The sequence below is a fragment of the Drosophila guanche genome, unplaced genomic scaffold (assembly GCF_900245975.1).
Source record: "Drosophila guanche unplaced genomic scaffold, DGUA_6, whole genome shotgun sequence".
Taxonomy (NCBI): Eukaryota; Metazoa; Arthropoda; class Insecta; order Diptera; family Drosophilidae; genus Drosophila; species Drosophila guanche.
Genome location: NW_022995748.1, coordinates 1,740,402 through 1,765,018, shown reverse-complemented (window position 1 = coordinate 1,765,018; position 24,617 = coordinate 1,740,402). Strand labels below are relative to the sequence as shown.

Sequence of the window (24,617 nt, the reverse complement as noted above, 5' to 3'; positions counted from 1 at the left end):
ATGTATACATACTGATATAACATATACCTAGGCAGATTTTAGTGTGATACTACTAAATCAGCCTTCCAAATCTCGCTGTCTAATAGGAATGGCAAGAATAGAAAAAGTTTTACATATGTACAAGTGACACGCAGCCGATTTTCCGGAACATTTGTGAAATGTATCTTCTTCTTCGGCTTATTTCCGTTGTGCATATCAAATAGCTATGCTTCTTTACACAGTGCAATATAACGGGATTGTGAATTCGAAAGACTAAACTGACACTCAAACCGTTTCAAAGCTGTATACAAAAATTAATAATATAAATTAATAATAATAAAGTTAAAACTTCTTCAATACGTGAAGCTCAGGGTTTAATCTTTTTTGGTGAAAAACCCTTTCCTTGGGCAATCGGTTCTACAAAAACTAGCATGGACGCACAAAAGCAGCACAGCTTTCTGGTATTTAGCGCGCATTTTCCCTTTTTTCGATTGGCCCTGAGGAATGACACTAACGATTATATTTATGCCGATGTATTTATTGAAAAGCAGCCGAACTACCATCCCTAAGAAAAGGCGGGAGCTGTTTCTAGTGGCGTTGGTATTACAGCCGGCTTTGCTTCTCACATTAGTTTTGTTTTAATAGTCATTCCAAATTACTTTGTGTTGCTACGCACATAGCAGTATAGTTTAATTAGTGATCTATTAAGACACATACACATCTTCACAAAATGACTGCTACGCCCACGCAGTTCGAGATTTTAGCAACTGCTGTAAATATGCTGGAATGGCACGATAATCTGGACAGACAGAAGCCTGGTTTATTAGAAGTGAGTTCTATGGGTTTACGTCGCTTTCAAAATCTTGTAAAGCCTTTTTTTTTTAGTTAACAGGTGTCAGCCAGCATGGCAGAGCCACGATGAGTGGACTAAATGATTACGATTACCAAAGCCTTGCATACTTAAAATTGGATGATGCACATAACCTTAAACAATTGCGAACTGTCACAAAATCTGCGATACCAAATGAAATTCTTGAGCACTTTAAGCGTATGTATAGTGTGGTATTATTCATATTGATAACTGGTATAATATTGAAAACTTAACTTGCAGATGTAAAATGTCATTGCAACATGGGCTTGTTCCCTGAAATTGGACGCGCCTGGTTAACCATTGATTCCGAGATTTACATATGGACATATAATCAAACGCGCGATGTTGCATACTATGATGGCTTAAGTCATTTGATTGTGAGCGTTGGATTGGTAAAACCCAAACCAGACGTCTTTGTGAAAGATGTTATGTATCTTTTAGTTATGACGACACCCATAGAAGTAATTGTGTTGGGTGTCACATTTGGAGAGAATTCGCACAATGAAATGCAACTAATGAACAGGCCAATATTTGTGATTGGAACTGACAATGTGTCAATCAGCGTCATAAAAGGAACGGATGATGGACGTATTTTTTTAGGCGGCCGTGATGGTTGCTTATATGAGGTTTTCTATCAGGCGGAATCTAGCTGGTTTGGAAAACGATGCAAGAAGATAAACCATTCCCAAAATCTGGTATCCTACATGGTTCCCAATTTCCTCAAAGTATTTTCGGTACGAAGTCAAGCTGAAACAAATGTTAATGCTCGATTGTTTAATTGCATAATATTTTGTAGGAAGTGGATCCCATCCAGCGAATAGCCATCGACAATAGTCGCAGACTGCTATATGTCCTAACGGAGCACGGATCTATTGAGGCTTGGGATATCGGAACGAATTATGCAAATGTGCGAAGGCTGTCTAGGATCACCCAAAATGAAATTACCAGCAGAGCAGTTAGCTTGATTACGTATGTTCATTGATTTATGTTGATTTTTGTACCAATAATTGATCCTTTTACCTTTTTTAGGACTGTTGACCCATCTATTTTCAAATCTGTTAAAGCTATTTGTCCCCTAATCGAAGATGATTCAAACAAGCTACACCTTGTCGCTTTTACACAGTGCGGCGTACGTCTGTATTTCTCCACCACATCGCTGAATATTTCGCAACAGTCCCCGAACGCAACAACACCCAGCCCGCAGGCCGAATATTGCGGTCAGACACCAGTATCTGGGCAAACGGAATCGTCAAAGGGTCTATACTTACTACATGTTCGACTGCCCCCGGGTTATACACCAAACGCAACCACCAACAAGCCCAAGGAGGTACACGTAGCACACTGCTCGGACGAAACAATGTTAATGATTACTACGCAACAACAAGATCAGGATCTATTGTGGTCGCTGACCTCTGTTCCGTCAGCAAATCATACGTATCTCATGGAATCAACAGCTCTGGAAAGCTTAGATGGCATTGTGTGGGGATTAGCTGAGGTACATGATCCCTGTAGGCCTCTCCTTAATTCTCCTCTATACAAGGCACGCAACCCCCGCCGAATCGCTTTGCTAACAAACCAAGGTACTCACATTATAGAGTTGCTAAAGTCGGCAGACATCCTGCTGCAGATCTTACTAGCATGCAATGGACCGCATAATGAGGAAGTTAAAATGTTTTTCCAATCACAAGATAAACGCGAGGCCTGCGCTACGTGTTTATTGCTAGCTACTTCTGAAAAATATCGCGGTGGCGATGTTGCGCTGTTGGCCACCCAGGCTTTTATGCTGTACGGCGGAGAACCTTGTTTTCAAAATCAAAAGTTTTTGAATGTCAATAAGCGTAACCTACCCAATCAAACATTGCCTGCGAATTCAGTGACAATGACAGAGCGTCTTCCCATGTTCATGTCTACACCAATGCCAAATAAACCAGCTCTCTCTTCAACGCAGTACTCTGGATTTCAATACGGTCAGCCTGCTAGTCCACGTACGTAAACTCTCATAACAGGCAAAGGTGGCTTCTAATAAAAAAAAATGTACTATTTTCAGCTGGAATGTTGCAGTCACCCCAGGCACTTGGTCAAGAAAATGCAGCGTTAGTTTTTTCATCAAAACATGACGGACTATATCTATTTGTTTCTCGGATGTTGCGATCTATTTGGCAATTGAATTGTGTCGATGCTAATTTTTGTACCAAATTGGGTCCAAGCGATTGTGCTTCCCTATTGTCCGAACTACGTTCATTGCGTACTTTTCTGGAAGTGAATTCTGTGCATGATATTTCATGTAAGTAGCTTAAATACACATACTTATATTCAATTTTACATTCTTCAAATTTGTAGCCTCTACCCGAGTGCCATTTAACAGTCAATTGGACAGAACGAATGGATACAGTACAATAATGATGTCCAACAGCCATTTGCCCATGTCCGACCAACGAAATATGACGGAGCAGGCTCAGGTGGAGGAGAAGCGGTCTCTTTCAGCTTTGAACCTTTTTGTCAGTAAGTGTAGATTTAATCGCAAACAATTTGAGTCCTCTAATAATCACTTTTTATTCTAGAGCATGCCTGTGAAGTGGTATCCTTGTGGAGCATTCTGAATGCGCACTCATTTCAACACCTTTGTCTCCAGCTTAGTCCCGAGAATCAGAAGAAGTTAAGGGGCTCCACGTTTCGAGACTTAATGCTTACACGATCCGAGGTGTGCGCATTTTTAATAATTTCGCTTATCAATCTGTACCTCAAGGATAAAACTGGTGTGTCGGAAGTATCAAAGAATTTACGTGAGCTATGCCCGAATCTCTATAGACATGAGGATGCTGTCACATACAAGGCCACTGAACTGATAATGAGTGCTAAAAACTGCACGTCACCTGCAGAGAAGGAGCAAAAGCTCAGAACGACGTTGCAAATGTGCAAGGAAGCGGCGCCCACATTGCCGCTGCAGAGCATTTGTAAACTTTTTATATCCGTTGACTTTTTTGAAGGTGTAGTCGAATTAGCAGCCATCTGTGCAGCAAAGAGCGATCCCGAAGAAGTTGGAATTCACTTCTATAACAACGACGAGCCATCTGAAGACCGTGAAGGATATTCTTGCTTTGTCACTCGGTAAGTAAACTGAGAGAGCTTATGAGATCTGGATGAGCAACTAAAATCAACTCATTATTGCAGGATGAACTATTACAAAGAGGTTCAACTTATGCTAGATCACGTCTACCAGGCAGCCTGCAATAATAATTCTGTTCAGGATCAAACTTTACCACATTATCTCTGCAATACCTCCGGATCTAAAGCAGACACTATGGAGAGCTGCTATGCGGATGGCAAATCAAAGCCATCGATTTCCAAAATTGCTACACAGACTCTCAAAATCAAAGACCCTCTAATCCATGTGACTCTGTACGAATGGTTGCTCGCTCATGACATGCTTGCTGAACTTTTGGAAGTGGTCGAGCCAACATTGGGAGAGTTTTTGCGGCGAAGTGTGACACGTAATCCGGATAATGTTATTTTGATTGATTTGCTTTGGAAGTACTATGAAAAGAATGGATACCATTCCCAGGCATCACAAATTTTAGATAATTTGGCAATGACACGCAGTGAAAATATAACACTGGAACAACGAATTGAGTATCTGGCGCGGGCTGTTATGTGCATGCGTAATGGAAATGTTGGCTCCTCCGTAACCAATGGAATATTCCTAAAGGAACTAGAAGACAAGGTAAAGTTAGGTTTATGTAAAATATAAAATCTCTTTTGTTAATTTACATTTTTGAATTATCAAATTTCAGCTGGAAATAGCTCGAGTTCAAAAAGCGGTGCTTGTTGATATGGCGGCGTTGGCCCAGAAAAGGCCAGACGCCACAGCGGCTGTTAAAGAATTGAATTACGCACTCTATGATATCACACAATTATACCAGCATTTTGCTGAGCCCTTTAATCTGTGGGAGTGCCAATTGTCAATACTTAATTGTTCCCATCACAATGATCCCCTGCTTATAGAGTCGGTGTGGGGTAACATAATCAGCAGTTTGGTAGAAGAGCCAGGATCGACTCAGGACCGCACCAACCGGTTGTTCAGCAAAATCGAGTTATTAGTGCGTGAATATAGTGAATCGGGTGCTTGCTTCCCATTAGCTTTCTTGATAAGGGAATTGGAAATTAGAGCTTGTCAGCTGCGTATGCCCGAAGGAACGGTCCCAGAAAAACTTGTAATCATGAACCTAGACCTTGAACTACTTCTAGAATACTATTCAAGGTATAATGTTATATATTTATTTATTTTATTTAATGTTATATATATTATATCTTATATTTTCTTTGTAGCATGATTTCAATGAATGAACGTGTCTGGGCAAATGAAGGCAACGAGTGGCACTTAATCCAATCCGCCATTCGTGTGGTATCTCTTTTGGCGGACAACGCGCATGCCATTTTGTACCGATCAAAGTATGTTTAATAAGTACTTAAAGTTAATTTTAACAAATTTGAAATGTAATTTTACATACTCCACAGGAGACGCATTATTGGAAAAGCTCAGGACATAGTGGCTGCCTGCTTGAATATATGTTATCAAAAGCCAGACACAAATCGATTACAGCAGTGTCTGAAAGAGCTACAATGCAGATTGCAACGTCTGTTGGGTTAATAATAGGTTATGAATTTCTACCTAAACTGTTAAGAAAATTTCATAGATGTTAAGTTTGACTGAGATATATATTGTATTTGTATTAAAAGTTCTTAATAAGTTTTGTTTACTCTTTATTAGGTCACAAAATCACTATGCATTCATTGTTTTCAAGTGTGCTTCAGTTAGTATACATTTAGTCATATGGCAGGAGCACGGCACAGGGTGTTCTTCAATATTCGGATCGAGAAGCTCGACTTCCAAATTGTACTTCCGCATATCACTTGAGTTGCGCAACATAGAAATTTCAAATGCTATTGGTGCTTTTTCTTCCAGAGTTTCGCAAGAGTCTTCTGGCAGAACGACTACACACTGCTTCCAATGCGTTTCCGGGGCGAATGGGGATGTGCTGAGGGTCACGGCTTCATCGCCTGGAAATAGCACTTCAAACCATATGCAAAATCCTTGATGATTTCCACTTTTTTGTGCAGCAACGACATCCTTAAAACGAATTTCCTCTAGTTCAGCCATATCGACATCTAGCAAGTTCATCCAATGAAGGACGACACCCTCGTGAAGTAAATTGTTGGGATCCAATTGTGCAATCTCTGGCCTACTCGATTTCTGAGCCCTCAACTTTGTGGCAAAACTGTCCATTTTGATACCATCAATATTCTGCCAGTAATCAAATAAAGATGGAACAGAGCAAGGTGCCACAAATATAGTACACTCTGTGGGAAACATAAGTCCGCCTTCCTTCAAAAATTTGTCTCTTGCTTGTAGAACTGATCCGAGCATACCTTCGTGGAGTAAATAAAAACCCATCCACTCCGAAACAATAATATCAACTCGCTCAGATGAAACAGGCAGGACAAAATCTTCAACTCTAGAGTGAATAACTTTCACAATGCTTGTTAAGCCATTATCTTGTATTAGATCCAATGCAATTTTTGTTGCTACGTTGGAAGCTTCTACGGCATAGACCAACCGGGCTCCTGCTTTTGCACAGAAAGCTGAAAGTATCCCAGTACCGGCACCAACATCTAATACAACTTTATCTTTAAATTTGTCTTTGTTGGCTAGAATGGCATTGCAGTATGCTTGCTGCCTGGGCCGATCTTTCAACATAAGCTCGTGGACCTAAAAAACGAAATGTTATCATTCATTCGCTCTTTTATTTACATATAAAAACGAGTTGCTTAACTTGCCTCTAAATTTTCATATTCATCAAAGTAAGGATTAGACATATCTGCAGAATTTAAACCAATTCAAATGAAATGTGCTTTTTGTTAGAATTAATAATAACCCTAGAAATGGGAGAACGATGGATTGTAGAATCGAGTTGAAGAAACTATCGAAAAACTAAAAAACAATCGATATGGGTCGAAGGGAAAAACTGCCAATCTAGCGGAGTAATAATAATAACACAGACATGAGCTACCTATCGATAGTTGAGTTTACTCAATAACTCAGAATTGGCGTTTACACTTGCACAAAGTTAAGTTATTGCGTTATTGAGTTTTGGCTGCGGTTTGTTTACAATTAAAAAATATAGTTTGGGTCCTGGTAGAGCGCTAAATGTTCTTGCGCCAGAAAGTTTCATACATGTCGCTCTGTGCCCAGTATGACCAAAGCTACAATTTTGAAGATAAAAGAAAACTAAAAACGCCATTCCGCAGGGAATGGCCATATCTATCAGATCACCGAATTGGGATCCGTTTGGATTATTATTATAGCCAGAATGATGAAATTAATTTCCAGTGGCTAAAACCCACCCCGTCCCGCAGCCTGTTTTTTTCACATTCTCTATTTCACACTCTGCTTCTGCAGTGTGCTGCCTCTGCCATGACTCTGCAGTTTGTGGCTCTAGGGAAGGCGAGCTAAATCAGAGTGTTGGCGTGAGAATTGTTGTAGATGACAGATGAAGAAAAAATGTAAAATTTGACAAAAAACCGCTAAGGTACAGATGTAGTACTGAGCGCCGGCTATAAAAGTTGTGACGCGTAAGAGGCGTCTCACACGTCCCTTCTCCTTTTTATTCCTTTTAACGGTTTTGATTTTCCGACAGGTCGAAGTACATATAATAGAACATAAAGCATTTTGATTATAGACGTGCTTTAAAAATGTAATTTTTTTTCTTTACATACGCACAGCATATTGAGATTAATTTGTTCAAAAATAAGGTATTTAGCATACCCAAGCTTTTAAAGAAAATAAAGTTGATTTTCTAGTCCAGATGATGGCGACCGATTAATACTTTCCGCTACAAGAAATGCCAATTTGTGAGCGTATTGACACACAGAAGGCACACGACAAGTACCAGAAAAATTATAGTACAAGTGGGTCATTTTATAGGCCAACATTTGCAGTTTATCGGCACTTAGTCCCATGTTATCGTATATAACATTGTAGTTAGTAGGCGTTACCGTTCCCTGACGCACAGCCTGCGACACTAAAAAGAAATCATATCGCTCAGGAAGCGTTATGACGTCATCGACTACTGTACCCGGCACGGGATTTCGCTTATTGGCAAAGTACCGAGTATTGATCCGCTTAGTGACAACAATAAATGCCATTCGGCATCCATCTGCTTTGTCTGCAGATTTATAAATTTCATCTAGTTGATTTTTTAAAAACTTCACTTCAGTGTTCACAACTTGATGAAGTTGACCATCACCAACGCCATCGCGGAAGAACAGAATACGCTCTGGTAAAGTACCGTGATGATCCCGGTAGGCTTTAAGCGCACATGTCATATTCATTGCCATCTGATTCGATAACTCCTGGCCTTTCATGTGTTCGGTTACTGAAGAATAGTAGCGGGTTGATGACTTCATATCCATCGTAGCGACAAGAGCACCGTATGACTTGTTCTTGTTTTTCGAAGAGTGACACACATCGAATCCAACAGTCATTAATCCGCGAACAGGTAACTCTATCATCCATGGTGCGCCCATCAGTTTGGCGTTCATCTGAATTACCACTTTTGTGGCTATGGACATAAGACCACTCGATTTCTCTTTTCTGGGAGCAATGGTTTTTAAAGTAACAACTTGTGATGGTATTGGTCGATCAACGCAAGTGCGCTTTTTAATACAGCTATACCTGTTGATGATGTAAACCAATAAGAAACCAAATTTTATAAACAAAATTTACCCATACTTCTCTTCGTTTGGAGACTTAAGCACTAGCATTATAATTTGTGGATCTTTGGCTACTGCATTATCGATCGATCGAGAGTATGTCCCATTGCGATCATCAGGAATTGTGTCGCTGAAATTAAATACAGGAAAAAAAATTATTCTAATTATAATAATACATAATTTTTAATTAATACATACTATCGAGGCTCGGAAATAAGCATTTTCATCCCACTGGCAGCGCGTATGCACAACTTTACGAACTCTTCAGTCTCCCTTAAATTACGCTGAGGAGTTATCACATACCACCTCCTAATGTCCACATGCGAGTACATTGAGTTTTGTCGGAATTCTGTAGTCCAATCAGCACGGGTATCGCATAGGAACCGCTTCTGATTGCCAAAAACTATTTTCTCAGGAGGTAAAACGCGTGCTGGGATCTCTACCAACGCAGTATCCAGTTGAATATTCCAAGACTTTAGCACATCCATACTCTCTTTTGACGAAAGCAAGCGCTGGTTTAAAACGCGCAGACGTTCTATACGACGGTCTGGAGTCAATCTCGTGTACTCGCTCATTGCTTTCATTAATCTAATTTGAAAAAAAGCAAAGATTTAATAAGACTACGTTTTGATAGCCGTTACATACTTACTGAAAATTTGCACGCATAGCATCAGTCATTCCAGTAGCTCGAGCCAATTCGGGAACAAGCATTATAAGTTGATCCGTGCCTCCACGAATATTTTTCTCCGTAGGTCGTGACACCACCAATGGCTGCTTATGGTCACGAATTGTGATATTATATCTCTGAAATTATAAACGGTAGAATAGTAAAGTGATTTCCAAAAATAAAAACAACATATAACTGATATTCTCTATCCTTAGCATCAGTGGCTGCTGTGCTTTCAATTAATGGACTTTTTACCGTGGCGCCATATTCTAATCGGATCATATAATTGTGCAGACAACAGCAATATCCGAGTCCCTAAGCATTCTCAAAGCAACGACGAGCGCTCCCTTTTTTTCCTTTTCTAGTTTTAATTGACAATTCAAAAATGGCGTTTGAAAACACAGCAGGTGCATCAGTGTGTTTTATTATGATAGCTAAATTACCTTTCTATAATATTCCACATACGATATATCTCCCTCCTTCGTGTTAAACTTAGATAAGGGTGTCGATCCAAAGTCGACATCATCGATGCGATAGGTTTTATTGTTGTAATCAGTAAGACATATCATACCTGTGGAAAATAATAAATTCATAAATATACAATACAATATACACAACAATATAATCATAATATAGAGCAAAAAAGATAAAAGATACAAAACTCACCAATTACTTGGCGTTTAAAAGCGTCTTGATAGTCGTCGTTATCCCGAATCGCTTCAGATAAAATGTTATATAAGGTATCCGTTCTCATTACCTTATGAGCGATCTCGGCACACAATAATATATCAGATTCGTGTTGACGAATCGAGGTAAGATATCCAGGCCACAATTCCATGCGGTAGTTATCAAGTTTAATCTATAGCAAAAATTAAAAAAATCGTTTATGCTCAAACCGGGAGCGTGTCATACATAACACCCAGAGTGGGTGTTTTGACACCATCTTTGTAAAGTGTAAAGTGACGTACCTTCGCCATAGGATCAAAATAGTTACGGGATACAAGTTGTAGTTTAAGTCCCTCCATGGCTCTTCGTAAGATAAGATTAAGGACTTGGAATTGCTGATTGTCAGCTGCTTCAACTGAACCAACATGCTTTATTTTGATGGTTATGTTTTCTCCAGCATGATTTTTTTTGACAAATTCTTTAGTCTTAAATTGAACTGCACAGAATAGTACTGTTCCGTCGAAAATATATCCACCCAAAATATTTCTATGCTCATATAAGTATCCACGACGGTAACGTGTGTTGTCAATATCAGGCTCAAAATCCACACGATACTGGAAAATCTTCCAACATGGACGTTTCAAGAGCTTAAAATAATTGGTCTGGACAGATATTTTTGTGCCGGTAGTTCCCGATTTGGTTGTAAGTCCTTGGGGCCGAGAGTGCACAACTTCCCTTATAATGCGTCGTCCACGTACAGATCCGCGAGGATCGCCTATTAAAAAAAAACTAATTTCAAGTAAGAATAATCACAACGAGGAGCTAGTGCTCAGTTAGTATTCTTCATTCTGGCTAAAACTCTGATCCAGATTCTTCATAAATTTAATCACTCTACGGTTCTGATTATTTATTTTCTTGTATCTTTCAAATTATGGATGCCAAAGATTTTCGTCCAACATTTTCAAATAAACTTGCAACACTGTCATTTTACAGCAGTCTGAATGCAACTCCGCTATTGATGCTGATCAAGAATATAAATAATTTAAAGGTTATGCAAAGTTTCATTCCATATGAACCAGACATTACGCACAACAAGTTACTGCCACATATCTAATATACCAAAGGACCAAACCAATACCTTCAGTGCTTTGAGCTTCTGTATCCGTATACCTCGGTATGTTTTTCAACACATTTTCAGCTTCCGTTGACGGGCCAGGTTTATCCGGACATGTTTCTTTCGAAGTTTGGCCCTGAAAAACGATAACATTTTATACATTTAAGTAAGTAAATCAAGCAAGACAGAGTTCATAGAAAATATACCTAGATAAAGAAATGTCAGTCCACGCTGCCGCAGTTATTCATAAACGTCATGACGGAGCGTATCTACATACATATGTATGTACATACATATGTATCTAAATCTGTTTGATATTGTGGTTTCTTTTTTCTTAATTTCGTAAAGTTTTTAAATCAGTTGGCCATATGATTGAAAATATAACTATAATTTGTTCCATTTTTGACTATCATTTTTTTCATAAACATTACCTCAGAGACTAGATTCGCGAACATACACGAACATGTTTACAGAATGAAATTTTAGAATATCACTATATGTACAACAGTTTTCGGCATCCATACAACGGACGTGCCGTTTTTGCGTATTGGAATTGGTACAGAGCTGTGGCAGAGCCTAATGATAGGGCCGTGCCGAACCCTACTCTACTTTTATTAACATATCAGAACTTCGGAGCATTCAATCATGGTTTATTCAAGCATGGCTAAAAATTCATAAAACTGGACATACATTTGTTCATACATACAAGACATCACTCAAAAAACGGAACATTGCATTGTGGATGTGTGCGTGCTGAGAGTAGGCCTGACGTATAAAACACAGTTATGGGTCAATTATTGAAACTAAAAAGCCTTGAAAATATGTTTCTACAAGGTAAGCAGAGAAAGTATTAAAATATTGTATTTTGTTCATAAATGTATGTAGCTACATACGCAAATAACGCGTGGTTTCCAAAAAATTACAAAAAAAAACCGGTAAATGGATTTGGAATGTTCATACATACGACTGCATATAATTTAGATTTCTTACCAATTGAAGGCCCAGGCCACGGTTTGCATCGTCATTTCGTTTTGTTCCACGACCACGTCCGCGAGAATGTCCAGAATTTGGGGGCAAATTATTCATTTTTCTGTTGAATAACTACTGTTTAAGAAACACAGTCTATTCCGGCAAGCGGCAAGCTTAAAAAATGTTTAAAATAACCAGGGCTGGAAGCAATAGTTTTCGGTTATCGATGTCAAAATCTGGGTTATACATTTAGTGTATTAAATGATATATGGTCTTACTGTATGCTGTATATACTAATTCCACATATGGGTACTCCATGAGTCCGCGCGGGACAATGTTGCACACTTAATTTTCAAAAAATGTTAAATGTTATTTTAAGTATCACTAGTATTAGTACTAATTTAACAAAATTTTTATTTTTCTGCTAGGAAAAAAAATATAAATGATTAAAAAGGACAAAAATACATCTCTTGGGCTTGTGAACATTTATTCAAAATTGAGCAGCCTGCTTTTCGCAGATGAGTCTCCGATCGAAAGAAAAAATACCAGAAAAACAACTGATTGTATACCCTCATCTCGAACGGAACAATAGATTATTTCTATCTTCTGTCGACAAAAACACAAACACACATACAAATGGAAAGAAAGAAACTCAAAACGGCTAGAAAAGAGCAATAGATGCATTCGAACGGAAATTTTGTATATGGTCACTCTAATTTACTAATCATACATATATATATTCGGTTTTCATGTTTTCCAATTATAAGGAGATAAAACACACGATTATTGCATTTCTATTCCACCAGAATGGACTCCAGAATGGAAGATAATAATGCGGTACTTTCTCCAAGACTTATTGTCCTCCAAGCTCCATATTCAGAGAAAAACATTGTATACAAAATATCAAAAATGAAATACCCAAAAAATTTAAATTGGCTGATTTTAACTTTAAGCCAGTACTCGATGCGCAAAATTTTCTTGCGACAGAATCAGAGATGATATTCCCATGCAAAAGATAAGAAATCAATCCTGTTGAAACTCAGACCATTAAAAAAACCATTAAAAATCGAAAGATAGAATAAATCTATCTTTCGTCGACAGTATCAAGAAAAAAGAAAGGAAACGAGCAAAACAATCGCAATATGTCTAGAAAAGAGCATTAAATGAAGACGATTAAAAAATTATAAATGCATTTTAACTAAAGCGTTTTCTGACGCCGTATAAAATTATGTGGGCCATTAAATGTGTGCCCTATAAGTTACCAGACACGGATGGAATGCATCATATTCAAAGGGTGTCTCGTTACTTGGTACTTACCCGATGGGTGGAGGACTCGTCCTTTTTGTGAAAACGATGGAACGACTCTTTGGAATCAAGCTCGGTAAACGAGTGTTAAACGGAGCCCAGCACGCCTACCTCAAAGGTAATGCCTTGGCGGCCTTTCTACATATAGAGGCTCCTTCAATAACGTCATTGAGTCAATAAAGGCCGCACTTTCCAAGATTGGCAAACATCCGTAGGTAACGATGCGGCTGGACGACGATCCCAGGAGTAGAACGATAAGCTAAAGGCCGTTTTTCCCATAAAATCATTTAATAAATCCTAGAACACTTAGTTGTAATAAATATAGCAATACAACATATACTTTAATTAATTCGCTCCTATTTGGCGATTACTAATCATCTTACATAATATATAAATTTCGTAGAGGCTGAACACATCGAATACCTTTTAAGGCTTAAAACTAAATTTCAAAATTGGGTCAAATTTATAATGGGCCTAACAGAATCTGTTCTAAGGGAAAGCTAGTATTTTTGGTGTTTTTAATATGCCTACAAAGTAAAAATTTAAATATTTATTATTTTTTAAACGCATTTATATTTATGGTCTTACCATCCTCTTATCACGACGGTCTTTCTGCACATTTAAATTAAGTTTTTGCATCGGTTGGGATCTTAAGCATTGGTGTCATCTTGTCCTACATATATTACAGTCTTAAGATTGAGCTCTTCACAACTATCGTTCATGACCTATATTTAAATAAAATAAAAATTAAAGCATGAGCCCAACAAAATGTATGGATGATTAAAGTATAAATTAAAAAAATAAAATAACTTTACTAGGGACTCAACAAAATTGAACATTTCTAAGAACTGTATATCTTTCTATAGTGTAGTATAAAACGAAACATCCTTGACCTCTTAAACTTATATTACTTTTGGGTATTTCTCTGTCAATGTCCACCGAGATACAACAAAATTAAATAACATTTCAATGTAATTCTGTTGCTATATTATTATCTAAGGTAAATAATTTTTCCTGTTAACATACAACTCAAACATTTTTATGTGAAAACCTTTGTAAAGAGGCAAAAGCTCACTTTTTTGGTATTTTTATAGACATGCTTTATTTCACTAGGGTCGAATGGATCATTATTATAGCCAGAATGAAGAAATACTTTTGCAGTGACTAACTCCCACTCCCTCCAGCAACTCTGATTAAGTTTGCTCATTCCTCAAGTACCTTTAGTTTTATATTGCCACAATGGTTAACTTAAAGATAAGATCTAAGACCAACTTGATTAACATTTTAACTTGTTATAATATGTAAATTTTTTTCTTATAAGTCTGTTAAAGCCGACATAAGGTTTTAAAATGCTCGGCAGTTCAGTATATAGTCAAGTCCAAGACTTTCACTGTAAGGCTAAATGAAAGTATAAATACCATCTAAAACATTACGTATACATATGTATATATAAAGCGATATCACAATTAATTAACAAATCATTAATCAAATCACATTTACATTTTTAGTATATAATAAATATATGAAATATTTTGATAACAGACATATGGAATTACTAAGGTAATTCTACTAACAAGTACAATTGCGACTACTAAGAATACGGTGGCAGCAAAAGTTACTTTAAAATCCATCTCATCAATTTGATGAAGTATTCCTGGAATTTTACAATTACAAACAAAATATATTGATTTATTTGGTTAATAGCGCTTAACAGAAGAATTACAAAAAAAACAAAACTTAATTTCACGCAATACAAAGACAATTCGAATGGAGAAATGGGTGACACTCCAACAAGTACATAGAGCACTTACATTCGCATCGGTATTTCGTTTCTCATTCGAGTACGACTCTAATTTTAAATATTGTGCTCATCAGAAAGTATTGGTTGTCGCTAACGACACAGAATATTCCCGTTTGTACGAGTGGTATGTGTGCATTAGGAAACCTGGACTACTACAAATTGAGACACTGCCGGGACCATTGAACTCATCGGCACGGACCCAGATTCAAAAGTCCAAATGACATATTTCAGAGAAACAAATATTAATTGAATTAAATGAAAATATAAACGAGAAGGGACGTGTGAGACGCTTCTTACGCGTCACAACTTTTATACCCGGCACTCAGGACTAAATCTAGATGTAGAAGACATCGCAAACCACTAGATATCGTTCACATTACAGAACACGTAGTAAAAAGCCTACTACATAAAATGCATCAAAAAAATTGGATCAGTTAATCGTATTTTTCCAATTTATGAGATATTTAAAACAGCAATAAAATTGGTACTTTTACCCTGCACATTATGTGCAATAATGACCGCTAGGTTTCACAGCAGATTTTTCGAAAGTGGCACCATCTATGAAATTTTCTGGTACGCAACTTTGGTGGTCACTCTTTTTCTAATACAGAGCGTATTACATGTATGTTCTATAGCAACAAAGTTCTGTCAGTATGTCGTAAATGCAACAATTCAATAACTTAATGCTACAAATTCATTTTACTTATACAAAATACTAATTGATCCCGGCCATAAGCCCTTTTCGCTAATTTGGCGTAAACAGCCACCAAAACTGGTCATTGGGACAATAGTGCATCTGCACCTCAGCTGTGTTTTGTCAAATTTTAAATTTTTTCTTCATCTGTCATCTACATCTAGACCCACATACTGCTGACTTGCGGCAGACGCAGAGGCAGCGCCCTCACACAAAAAAAAAACGAGCAGGGACGTGTGAGACGCTTTTTACGCGTCATAACTTTTATACCCGGCACTCAGGACTACATCTAGATGTAGAAGACATCTCCAACCACTAGATATCGTTCACATTACAGAACACGTAGTAAAAGCCTACTAAATAAAACGCATCAAACAAATTGGATCAGTTAATATTTTCCAATTTATGAGATATTTAAAATAGCAATAAAATTGGTACATTCTTGAACCGATAGGTTTTACAGCAAATTTTTCGGAAGTGGTGCCATCTATGAAAATTTCTTGTACGCAACTTTGATGGTCCAATGGTCTGCACATTCTGTGCAATAATGACCGATAGGTTTCACAGCAAATTTTTCGAAAGTGGCGCCATCTAGCGTTGAAAACCGAGTCTTGGTTAAAAGTCGGAAGAGTCAACGCCAGGGGGGAGGGCAGAGGCAGGGGCCGAGAGAAGCAGAAGCAGAGTGTGAATGAGAGAATGTAAAAAGAGCAACAAAAGCTGCGGGACAGGGCGGGTTTAGCCACTGCAAATTAATTTCTTCATTCTGGCTATAATAATGATCCAATCGGAACCCAATTTGGTGATCAGATAGATATGGCCATTCCCTACGGAATGGTGTTTTTAGTTTTCTTTTATCTTCAAAATTGTAGGTTTGGTAGGTTTTCGCCCTTTGGCGGGGGCGGAAGGGGGCGTGGCTCATTTTTGAAATACACTGGTTTCAGTGTGAGCATATAGCTCTTATAGTCTCTGAGAACTAGCCGACAAAGAAGACGGACAGACGGACAGACAGACATGGCTCTATCGACTCGGCTATTGATGCTGATCAAGAATATATATACTTTATGGGGTCGGAAACGCTTCCTTCTGTGCGTTACATACAACCGTTATTCGCACAAATACAATACCTTATTTACTCTTCGAGTACCGGGTATAATTAAGATGCATTTCTTATTTTATAAATGTATGACATACTATAAAATTGGGGTTGGCAAACGAGCGTAGGGGGCATATTTAATCAAAGTTGGTACGTTTTCTGAGAAAATAGTGGTTTTACTTTAAAAATGTTGGAACCTATCAAGTTGAGGGGCATTCTACATGAGCTTAAGATCTTTGATAAACTTTAAATTATTTGAGTTGTATACATTTTGTTTCTAAATTATTATTACTCCTACACATCCAGAGGGCTCACACTGCACGAAACAGAGTTTGGGAGCGAAAAAGAATAAGAGCTGAGTTAGAGACGGCAAATGAATATATTTGTTCTTGCTATAATAATGATCCGACGCCACAGACTTTCGTGATTTAAGGGAAATTAAAGGATCCTAGCACTTAATCCTTTCACAGAAGTCTGAATAAAACACTTGATTGCTCCTCTAGTTCAATTAGTCTCTGAGAACTACGTGACAAACAAGACGAGCAGACGGAGGGACGGAGAGACAGACAAACCTGTATCGACTCTGCTGATCAAGAATATACATATGTTTGTACTTAGAGTGATATAAAAGCACTTAAATTATCCTAAATGAAATTGAGTTGATGGCAACATCGAACGGATAAGTACGAAAAGAAAATACTAAGTAAATAAAAACCAGATTTCAATAATTTAAAAACTGCTATAAAGTAAGGTATGTAAAATGTCAGAACGAATATCAAACGCTTCGCTTTGAAACAACTTGATCTCATTTTATAGATAAGACTATATTTATCTTAATATTGTACTTCGCCAATTACAGACTGGCAAAAACGTTTTTTTTTTGCAACAAATTATTTCTTTACTAGCTATTTCTATCTACAGAAATTTTAGTTCTATAGATACGATTACTCCGTATCTGGTCAGAAGTTGTGACTTACGCTGGTAAAAGGCACGGCAACGCCAAATGAACGCTTGCATAACACTCCAACATCCCTCAAAATTTAGCAAGAGTCAAGAATATTAAAGCTGATTTCAATGTATCCCTTTCAATATTGTCAGGGCCGTGCCAAGGGGGAAGCAAAAGGATGCATTTGCACCGGGCGCCAACCTTTTTTTACAACATATGTAAGTAAGGTGTGCGAAAGAAGTCACCTTACAATGCTTATGATCTGCTGTCAAATCTTCTTCGTTGGGTTTGGTCTATTGTTTTTTGGGCAGAGACCATTGCAATATATTGAACTTAATGGCAACAACAAAATTCAGAAAAAAATCCAATAAGGTTCCGTTATAATTTTTAAAAAGCTCGTGCCCCTCGCAATGTAGAGCGAAATAATTGACCTTACATTAGTAGTCGATGGCATCTTAAAAGTGCATCAGAGCTCTAATTTGATTGAAAATATTTTCATTTTAGCTTAAATCAACCTTTTAACTGAGTTTATTGTTGTAATGAGCTGTTTTATACTTAACCGCTATGTTTCTAATGAAGGGCGTGAAAAAGTAGCAACTTATCGCGAAAAGGGGATTCCACTACAACAATTTGCTAGAAAAGTTAACAAAAACTATTTTACGATCCTGAAAATCAAGGGAAAAAACCTTGCCCACCATTACTGCAAGAGCGTGACAAGCGCCGCATAAAAAGATTAGTAATTAAAAAAAACCTTAGCGCAGACCAAATTTGTCACGAACTGGTTCTCTCCGTATCAAAGTATCGACTGCAACAAATGTTGAGGGCAAATAAGAAAAAAATCTTGTCAAATGTCAGCTACTTCCTCGACATAAAGTTGCACATATTGAATTTTCAAAAATCATAAATTTAGGGACTTGGTGTGGCCAAATATCATCTTCAGTGATGAGAAAACATCGAATTTAGATGGTATCAGTATTACTATAGGGATATACAGGCTCCAAAACATGTGAAAATGTCTCGAAATTCAATGGAGGGAGCAAAGGAGGTCGTATTTAAGCAATTAAATACAATTTACGAATTTTAAATTTGGGTTAATTTAAGGAACTTAAGTTCCTTTGAAATTATAAGTTCACTTATTTCGCTCTGGAAAATGTTTATTTAATTCTCAAAAACCTTCCAACAGTATACAAAACTTTTGTTCGTATTTTTTGAATTGTTATTTTGTTGACTTTAAGGCAAAATTAAAGAAAGAACAACATTTGAAAATTGAAAATTTAATAAAGGTTTTTATGTTTGAAAAGTGACTTATTGCGCACACCTTACACTTCCTTTAAAAAACTATTTTACTTCCTCTCATTGAAATAAATAATCGGGTTGGCTGGCCCTAGTAATCTTACACAAGAGGAAGGGACGTGCCCATAAAAACATTGGGTTGGGGGCGCTGTTTTAGAACTTCTCCCCGGTCGCAAATTTTCCTTGGCACAGCCTTGATTTTTTTTAGATACAAGCTAGTGGCTACATTTTTATTATTTTTATTTAACCGCTACAGCGAAATTCGTTGGTCCCAGACGATGAGTCCGCATTGACCAGGTACAAATGTTACTCAAAATTTTGAACTCAAAAGTTGAGTTGTTTGCCGAACGAACAATAAAAATAGGAATGGCTACATTAAACATATGTGTAAATACCTATACGCACAGAGCAAAATAAAAACTCAAATATAGAAATCAGCGTTCGCATTTACTACTCCGTTGCAGCAAGAGCAATACAAATATTGCTTGCGGTAGCGAGAGCAAAACCAAATACTGCGGAACAGCGTAGCATTTTTAAACGCTAATGGGCAAAAATAAACAATTTTTCGATCCTAACAATAGCCTTGAAATATATTTATATCAATGCTAACCATGGGAAAAACTTACCTTTTTGTTTGGAGATGTTGGAACTTGAAGATGATATTTGTTTTGACAATAATCACGTAACAATGCGATGCCTTCCGCACGATTGTTTGCGTAGCGAGACTCCCAGGCATCTAACAGACGATTGTAATATCTTGGTGTATCATTGTATTTTAGGTACTTATGAGTTTGATCTGTTGGGAAGATGCGTTCCAGTGGTGCACATCGCGCCAACTCATCTTCCGCAATGATGAGACATCGTACATCATCGGGCGTTAGGTTATCCAGAATGTCATTAATGTACTATTTAAAAATGTTATATTTTGAAATGTTATTCTAAAAGGAGCCTTAAAGATCTCCGTACCTCATTCCTATCTTCCATAGACTTTCGCGTGAATGTGTTATGCTTTTCCTTCTCTTCGCGAGATAAGTAGTTTATGTAGAGTCGCTTATCGTAACACATTTGTGTGCCAGTTGGAAAAGACATTTCGGCAGCTAGCTCTTTCTGCTTCTCTTGAGATAATTTTGGAGGTACCTACAATGTTTGGTTAGAGGAATGCTGATTTTAATAAGTCAATTTTATAGCTTACGTTATACAGTGCCGTGTTTAGCACACCTTGTACAAGGGGGGCCTTGACATGTGAGTCCAATGGCAATTCAGAGTGTAAACTTGGTGATATATTAACTTCTAATAGCCATGGCACTAAATCTGAATCCAAAATAACATCAAAGCCAAACAGCTCAAAGCAGCTGTATTTTGACTCTACATTGGCTCTAATCATACTATTTATACCATTCTCGCCAGCTATAATAGTCCGCAAGACTAAGCTTCTCAAGGCTTCCCACAGACAGTCTGTTCGAACCCCTCGGTTAGCTAAATATGTCCACAGAGACTTTATGGTCCACTTATGACCATGGCAGGCATTTACATCTTCATTTTTTGAGTAATTAGAAGAGAATTTGTTGATGCTATAATTTGTCAAATGCATGCACCTATCGCCTAATGTGTCTGTCCTGGAACTGTACTTTACTGTGGATACATAAATCAATCAAATCAAATATAATCCTCAAGGGGTTTGTGGAAGGTACATACCTGAAGCGAATCGAGCCAGCCCGTTGTGATACATGAAAACTCTCAGCGGGTTAACGGAAGTAACGAGAACATAAAGACGCAAGTCAAACTTACTACCATTAATAAGTAGTGGACGTTCGATATACCTATAAACAACAAATAAATAAGCATTATTTAAACTGAATATTTCTGTAGATTTTTTGACATACTTTTGCACAATAAGTGGTCTTCGTTTTGGGATTTGTCCCCATCTATTAATTACGCGAATACCAGCTCCTCTTGCACTTGCCGGTGGCTTGATAATCCACTTGGTATTACGCTGTGAATATTTTGGCCAATGACGGCGTAAAGCACATAGATCGTTGGGTATAATATATGTCCGCGGCATGAAGCCAAACTCCTTGTTGCTGTGCTTGCCCATCTGCCTTTGCAAGTTTTTCCAGCAGGAATCCTTTCTGCCGATACGAAAGGAGCCTGGCAGGTGGTTTATTTTCTGATATGAACGTATGGTCTTGAAACAAGGCGACCTTAAATGCTTGCCCCACACTCCCATCCAATCATTGGTCTCTGTAAATTTATAGATTTTAAATTGAATTTGTTTATAATAAAGTATAGAAAGGACTTACTCTTTAACATTCGCATTCCGCTGTTGGCTAAAATCAGGCGCACAACTTTTGGCATTATGTTGGTAACCCGCCACTTGAGCACTCTATGGAGTTCCGGCGGAACCCTTGGTCCCTTTGATGTGTTCGATGAGAAAGACAAATACGGTGGTACGAAGGGAAATAAACTGGGTACCAGGAGCGACTCTGGATTCTTAAGGTCACCTTCAGAAGACTGAGCCGAAAAGCTAGAGCCGCTTTGGGGGGATGAGATTCTATCCACAGAATGCGTAAGCTTATAGGCATGAGCCCGGTAGCCATCTTCAGCGTCGGATATCAAACTTTCCGTGTCGCTTTCGTCGAAATTCGAAACTAATAATTAAACATAGATATCACATTGAAGGAAATAACTTTGAATACTCTTACTATTGTCTAAGTCGTCGTCATCGTCGAAATCCGTGTTCCGATCGGAGTCTGTGTGACTTCGATAGACTTCATCTTTGGATTCAGGCTCAACTAATAGAACAGCGGGAAAGTCGTCTTGCGGTTCCACCGATTTGGAGATTTGGTTTTTAAAGTTTAAATTGCGATGCGTCGCATGCTGTTGCTTGCGCCCCATTCGTGGACTTTGAGTACTATACAACAAGACTCTGTGAACTGTGGGCAATGACTTTTTATTGGATGTTGCGTTTCCTTTGTTTCTTTTTTGATTAATGGGTAAACAGGGCGGATGCGACTGATCTAAAGGTTTCTCCGTACTTGTATTGTTGTTATTGGCTGAATCAACTCCTGAATAATCTATTGCACTCTTCTCAGGCAATCTGAGGCGACGATGTATCGGATCGAATTGAGTTTCTATGATAGCCTCGGAGTCGTACAAATCCAGATATTCTTCACCAGCCTTCTGCAGCAATGATTCAGGATAGTCTACAGCTTCTCCCCAGCCATTGCAGCTATAGTCGTTAGACAAATAATTACTGGGTAGTTTTTCCTTTAGTACGTGTGATTCGAATGGTGAATCATGGCCCGCACCCTTTGACGACTCTCTTTGACCGGCAGTAGTCACGTTAACATCACGTGGGTCTCGTCGACCTGAGGGGTTTTGAACTTCAGTCATTGGCAGTTTTCGGTTAATTGTGAATAACGGAAGATTCGACACTTTTTCAGTTCCACGGTTATAAAAATATGAAAAATAGTGCTCGTAGTGCTGGTCACTCGTATGGTACTGTGTGGGTACTTCAGATCTGCAATATATTAATAAAAATAAAAAATAGTGTCACAAAAACAAACAAAAAATGGGTATTTGAAAATATTGCAAGTATAAATGTTGTATGTAAAGTTATGTACGTATGTATATGCATATGTGGTTAGTGTGTGCATTCAACGATTTTTTTTTACTCAAAGTTATTTCTTGTTTAGGATTTAGGATCAGCGTATTTTAAGTGGACAATTCGAAACGAAATACTAGTGTGTTCATGTATTGGAGGATTGTAATTACAAGCAGAACAAAAACAGAAAATTAATTTCAAAATTACAGTATAGAATCCCATGATGGATCTGGCGTAGAATTCGGGACGTTATTTCTGTCTGGAATATTTTCCAGATATTTAGTTCTACGTGTTATTCTTGCTTTCCAGCTCATTTGTTCCTGTTCCTTGAAAATATCTGATTTTAGCGCTCTTAGCTGATTTTTGCTCGAGTTATATTCACGCATATTGTGCTTTGTATCATTAACATATTCTTCTGATTGACGAACTTCCTTATAGACATATCCTTGACCCTTTTTTGATGAAGCCCCACCGTTAGTACTTCGTTGATCGCCAAGTGTCTTTGTTAAAACGTCAGAACAGTACGCTGAATCGAGCGGCCAATAGACAGAAGTCTGACGGTAATTAGAGCTGGATATATCTTGGAGAAAGGCCTCCTTTGTAGATTCTTGGGTTGCATGTAGATTTTGATTTTTCCGGCTCCAGCTACGACCACTTGTTTTTGCATTATTGTAATAATTCAATGTATTGTCCACACTATAGTAACGTGATGCTGATTTCTTGGTACTGTTGTTGTTAGTCAAATTTATATTATTGGTCAAGTAATAATCGCTGTTGTTACGCATGTCGAATTTTAGTCATATAGTTATGAGGCGAAAGAAAACAATAGGCTGTCCTTTGATGCCACAAATCAATACACACAAGGATGTTTTATGTGCATATTATTCCTAAAATTAATTAATGCGAATGATTTATTGGAGCATATTTATAATTTACCATAAAGATATCTGAGAATCAATTAAAGGTAAGACCATCGCCGAAAATTTCAAATAAATACATTTATTGTACAATTAGCACAAATTGAAATGTATGTTTGATTTTTTTGGTTACCATTAAGACTCGAATTCATTGATTTCATACTATCAGGTCAAATTTACAAAAACTCACTTGATAAACGATTTGTGGCCTTAACTTTTAGTGTTTGCCACTGTGGGAAGGGATTCTGATGGATGGCGCGCTCTTAATCGCTGTGGTAATTCTTATAGGCACTCCACGCATCTAATGTACTTTTGTATATAGGTCAGTGGCATGCATGTACACATGTAAACATTTAAAACGAGGTTGCAGGAAATCCAACCTAAAAACACGAGAATACAAATGAGTATGGTAAAGTTGGCAAAATGAATAAAGGTTTACCTAAAGATTCGATACTTAAGAAAACTGTAGAAATATACATAAACTAATTTTCAATATTTGTTGTTTAATAAATGTAAAAATGTTCCACAAAGTCTATAAATAAAAAAAAACGCACACTAGATCAAAAATACCGACAGACCCTCGGAAATATACCTAAATATACCTTTGCGTTTTCAAAATATACTGCAAATATACCGTGAATATTTGATATTACCAGCTTGCAGTCTTTTAACTCTGAAACAATAATTTAATCCTTCCGACTGGTACCACAAAACTACAGAGTTAGATTTTTGTTTAAGTCTTTATTGCTTCAATTTTGTTGGGTAGTGTAGCAAAGAGCACATTAAATCTGTTAAGTTATCTTTGTTTTAAAACAAAATTACGAAGAACTTTGTGAAACGCTGTTTACACAATTTTGTATGTTCTTTGTTTTTTTCTCTACGTATGTCATCCACATCTTCTCCTGTCGCGAGGAACTCCTCTCCAACA

At 37.6% G+C, this 24,617-nt stretch overlaps 4 protein-coding genes and 1 long non-coding RNA gene across 7 annotated transcripts in view; 2 read left to right on the top strand and 3 right to left on the bottom strand.

Moving 5' to 3' along the window:
- Positions 1 to 539: 539 nt before the first annotated feature.
- LOC117584272 (nuclear pore complex protein Nup154) lies at positions 540 to 5,585 on the top strand. Its single transcript, XM_034273085.1, has 12 exons — positions 540 to 808; positions 865 to 1,027; positions 1,091 to 1,584; positions 1,647 to 1,819; positions 1,880 to 2,835; positions 2,898 to 3,134; positions 3,191 to 3,352; positions 3,412 to 3,958; positions 4,022 to 4,571; positions 4,642 to 5,108; positions 5,177 to 5,299; positions 5,366 to 5,585. The coding sequence occupies exons 1-12, from the start codon at positions 710 to 712 to the stop codon at positions 5,496 to 5,498; spliced, it is 4,104 nt and encodes a 1,367-aa protein (XP_034128976.1). The 5' UTR covers positions 540 to 709; the 3' UTR covers positions 5,499 to 5,585.
- Positions 5,586 to 5,594: 9 nt separating this feature from the next.
- Positions 5,595 to 6,836, bottom strand: LOC117584284 (protein arginine N-methyltransferase 6). Its single transcript, XM_034273103.1, has 2 exons — positions 6,686 to 6,836; positions 5,595 to 6,617 (listed from the first exon to the last, which is right to left on the bottom strand). The coding sequence occupies exons 1-2, from the start codon at positions 6,722 to 6,724 to the stop codon at positions 5,631 to 5,633; spliced, it is 1,026 nt and encodes a 341-aa protein (XP_034128994.1). The 5' UTR covers positions 6,725 to 6,836; the 3' UTR covers positions 5,595 to 5,630.
- A 613-nt stretch (positions 6,837 to 7,449) lies between these two features.
- LOC117584286 overlaps positions 7,450 to 24,617 on the top strand; it is a 28,775-nt gene continuing 11,607 nt past the window's right edge. The window contains exons 1-2 of the long non-coding RNA XR_004573836.1: positions 7,450 to 7,602; positions 17,525 to 17,539. This is a non-coding gene — a long non-coding RNA (uncharacterized LOC117584286). The remainder of the gene's footprint in view (positions 7,603 to 17,524; positions 17,540 to 24,617) is intronic.
- On the bottom strand, positions 7,654 to 12,219 carry LOC117584275 (protein aubergine). The gene is made up of 9 exons (XM_034273092.1): positions 12,058 to 12,219; positions 11,092 to 11,203; positions 10,256 to 10,728; positions 9,954 to 10,146; positions 9,731 to 9,858; positions 9,270 to 9,424; positions 8,819 to 9,208; positions 8,640 to 8,750; positions 7,654 to 8,582 (listed from the first exon to the last, which is right to left on the bottom strand). The coding sequence occupies exons 1-9, from the start codon at positions 12,151 to 12,153 to the stop codon at positions 7,682 to 7,684; spliced, it is 2,559 nt and encodes an 852-aa protein (XP_034128983.1). The 5' UTR covers positions 12,154 to 12,219; the 3' UTR covers positions 7,654 to 7,681.
- On the bottom strand, positions 13,648 to 24,259 carry LOC117584273 (tubulin polyglutamylase TTLL4). Of its 3 annotated transcripts, XM_034273087.1 has the most exons (12): positions 24,129 to 24,259; positions 23,880 to 24,069; positions 22,980 to 23,659; positions 21,871 to 22,688; positions 21,469 to 21,816; positions 21,052 to 21,409; positions 20,864 to 20,988; positions 20,361 to 20,800; positions 20,135 to 20,305; positions 19,795 to 20,073; positions 13,930 to 14,066; positions 13,648 to 13,868 (listed from the first exon to the last, which is right to left on the bottom strand). In XM_034273087.1, exons 3-11 carry the CDS (start codon positions 23,555 to 23,557, stop codon positions 13,992 to 13,994), a joined length of 3,192 nt encoding a protein of 1,063 aa, XP_034128978.1. In that variant the 5' UTR covers positions 23,558 to 23,659; positions 23,880 to 24,069; positions 24,129 to 24,259; the 3' UTR covers positions 13,648 to 13,868; positions 13,930 to 13,991. The 3 variants fall into 3 exon arrangements, with proteins under 3 accessions (XP_034128978.1, XP_034128980.1, XP_034128979.1); XM_034273089.1 differs by lacking the exon at positions 22,980 to 23,659; XM_034273088.1 differs by lacking the exons at positions 13,648 to 13,868; positions 13,930 to 14,066 and adding an exon at positions 14,942 to 14,995.

Coding starts and splice junctions, on each gene's coding strand:
- LOC117584284 (XM_034273103.1), bottom strand. CDS start 6,724: ATGTCTAATCCTTACTTTGATGAATATGAAAATTTAGAG. Junction 6,618..6,685: donor ATGAATATGAAAATTTAGAG/GCAAGTTAAGCA, acceptor TTCGTTTTTTAG/GTCCACGAGCTTATGTTGAA.
- LOC117584275 (XM_034273092.1), bottom strand. CDS start 12,153: ATGAATAATTTGCCCCCAAATTCTGGACATTCTCGCGGACGTGGTCGT. Junction 10,729..11,091: donor AGAAGCTCAAAGCACTGAAG/GTATTGGTTTGG, acceptor TTTTTTTAATAG/GCGATCCTCGCGGATCTGTA. Junction 9,425..9,730: donor ATGTGGAATATTATAGAAAG/GTAATTTAGCTA, acceptor TTATAATTTCAG/AGATATAATATCACAATTCG.
- LOC117584273 (XM_034273087.1), bottom strand. CDS start 23,557: ATGCGTAACAACAGCGATTATTACTTGACCAATAATATAAATTTGACT. Junction 20,989..21,051: donor AGACCACTTATTGTGCAAAA/GTATGTCAAAAA, acceptor TGTTGTTTATAG/GTATATCGAACGTCCACTAC. Junction 14,067..19,794: donor CAACATCTCCAAACAAAAAG/GTAAGTTTTTCC, acceptor ATTTAAATATAG/GTCATGAACGATAGTTGTGA.
- LOC117584272 (XM_034273085.1), top strand. CDS start 710: ATGACTGCTACGCCCACGCAGTTCGAGATTTTAGCAACTGCTGTAAAT. Junction 1,585..1,646: donor ATTTCCTCAAAGTATTTTCG/GTACGAAGTCAA, acceptor AATATTTTGTAG/GAAGTGGATCCCATCCAGCG. Junction 3,135..3,190: donor TTCTGTGCATGATATTTCAT/GTAAGTAGCTTA, acceptor TCAAATTTGTAG/CCTCTACCCGAGTGCCATTT.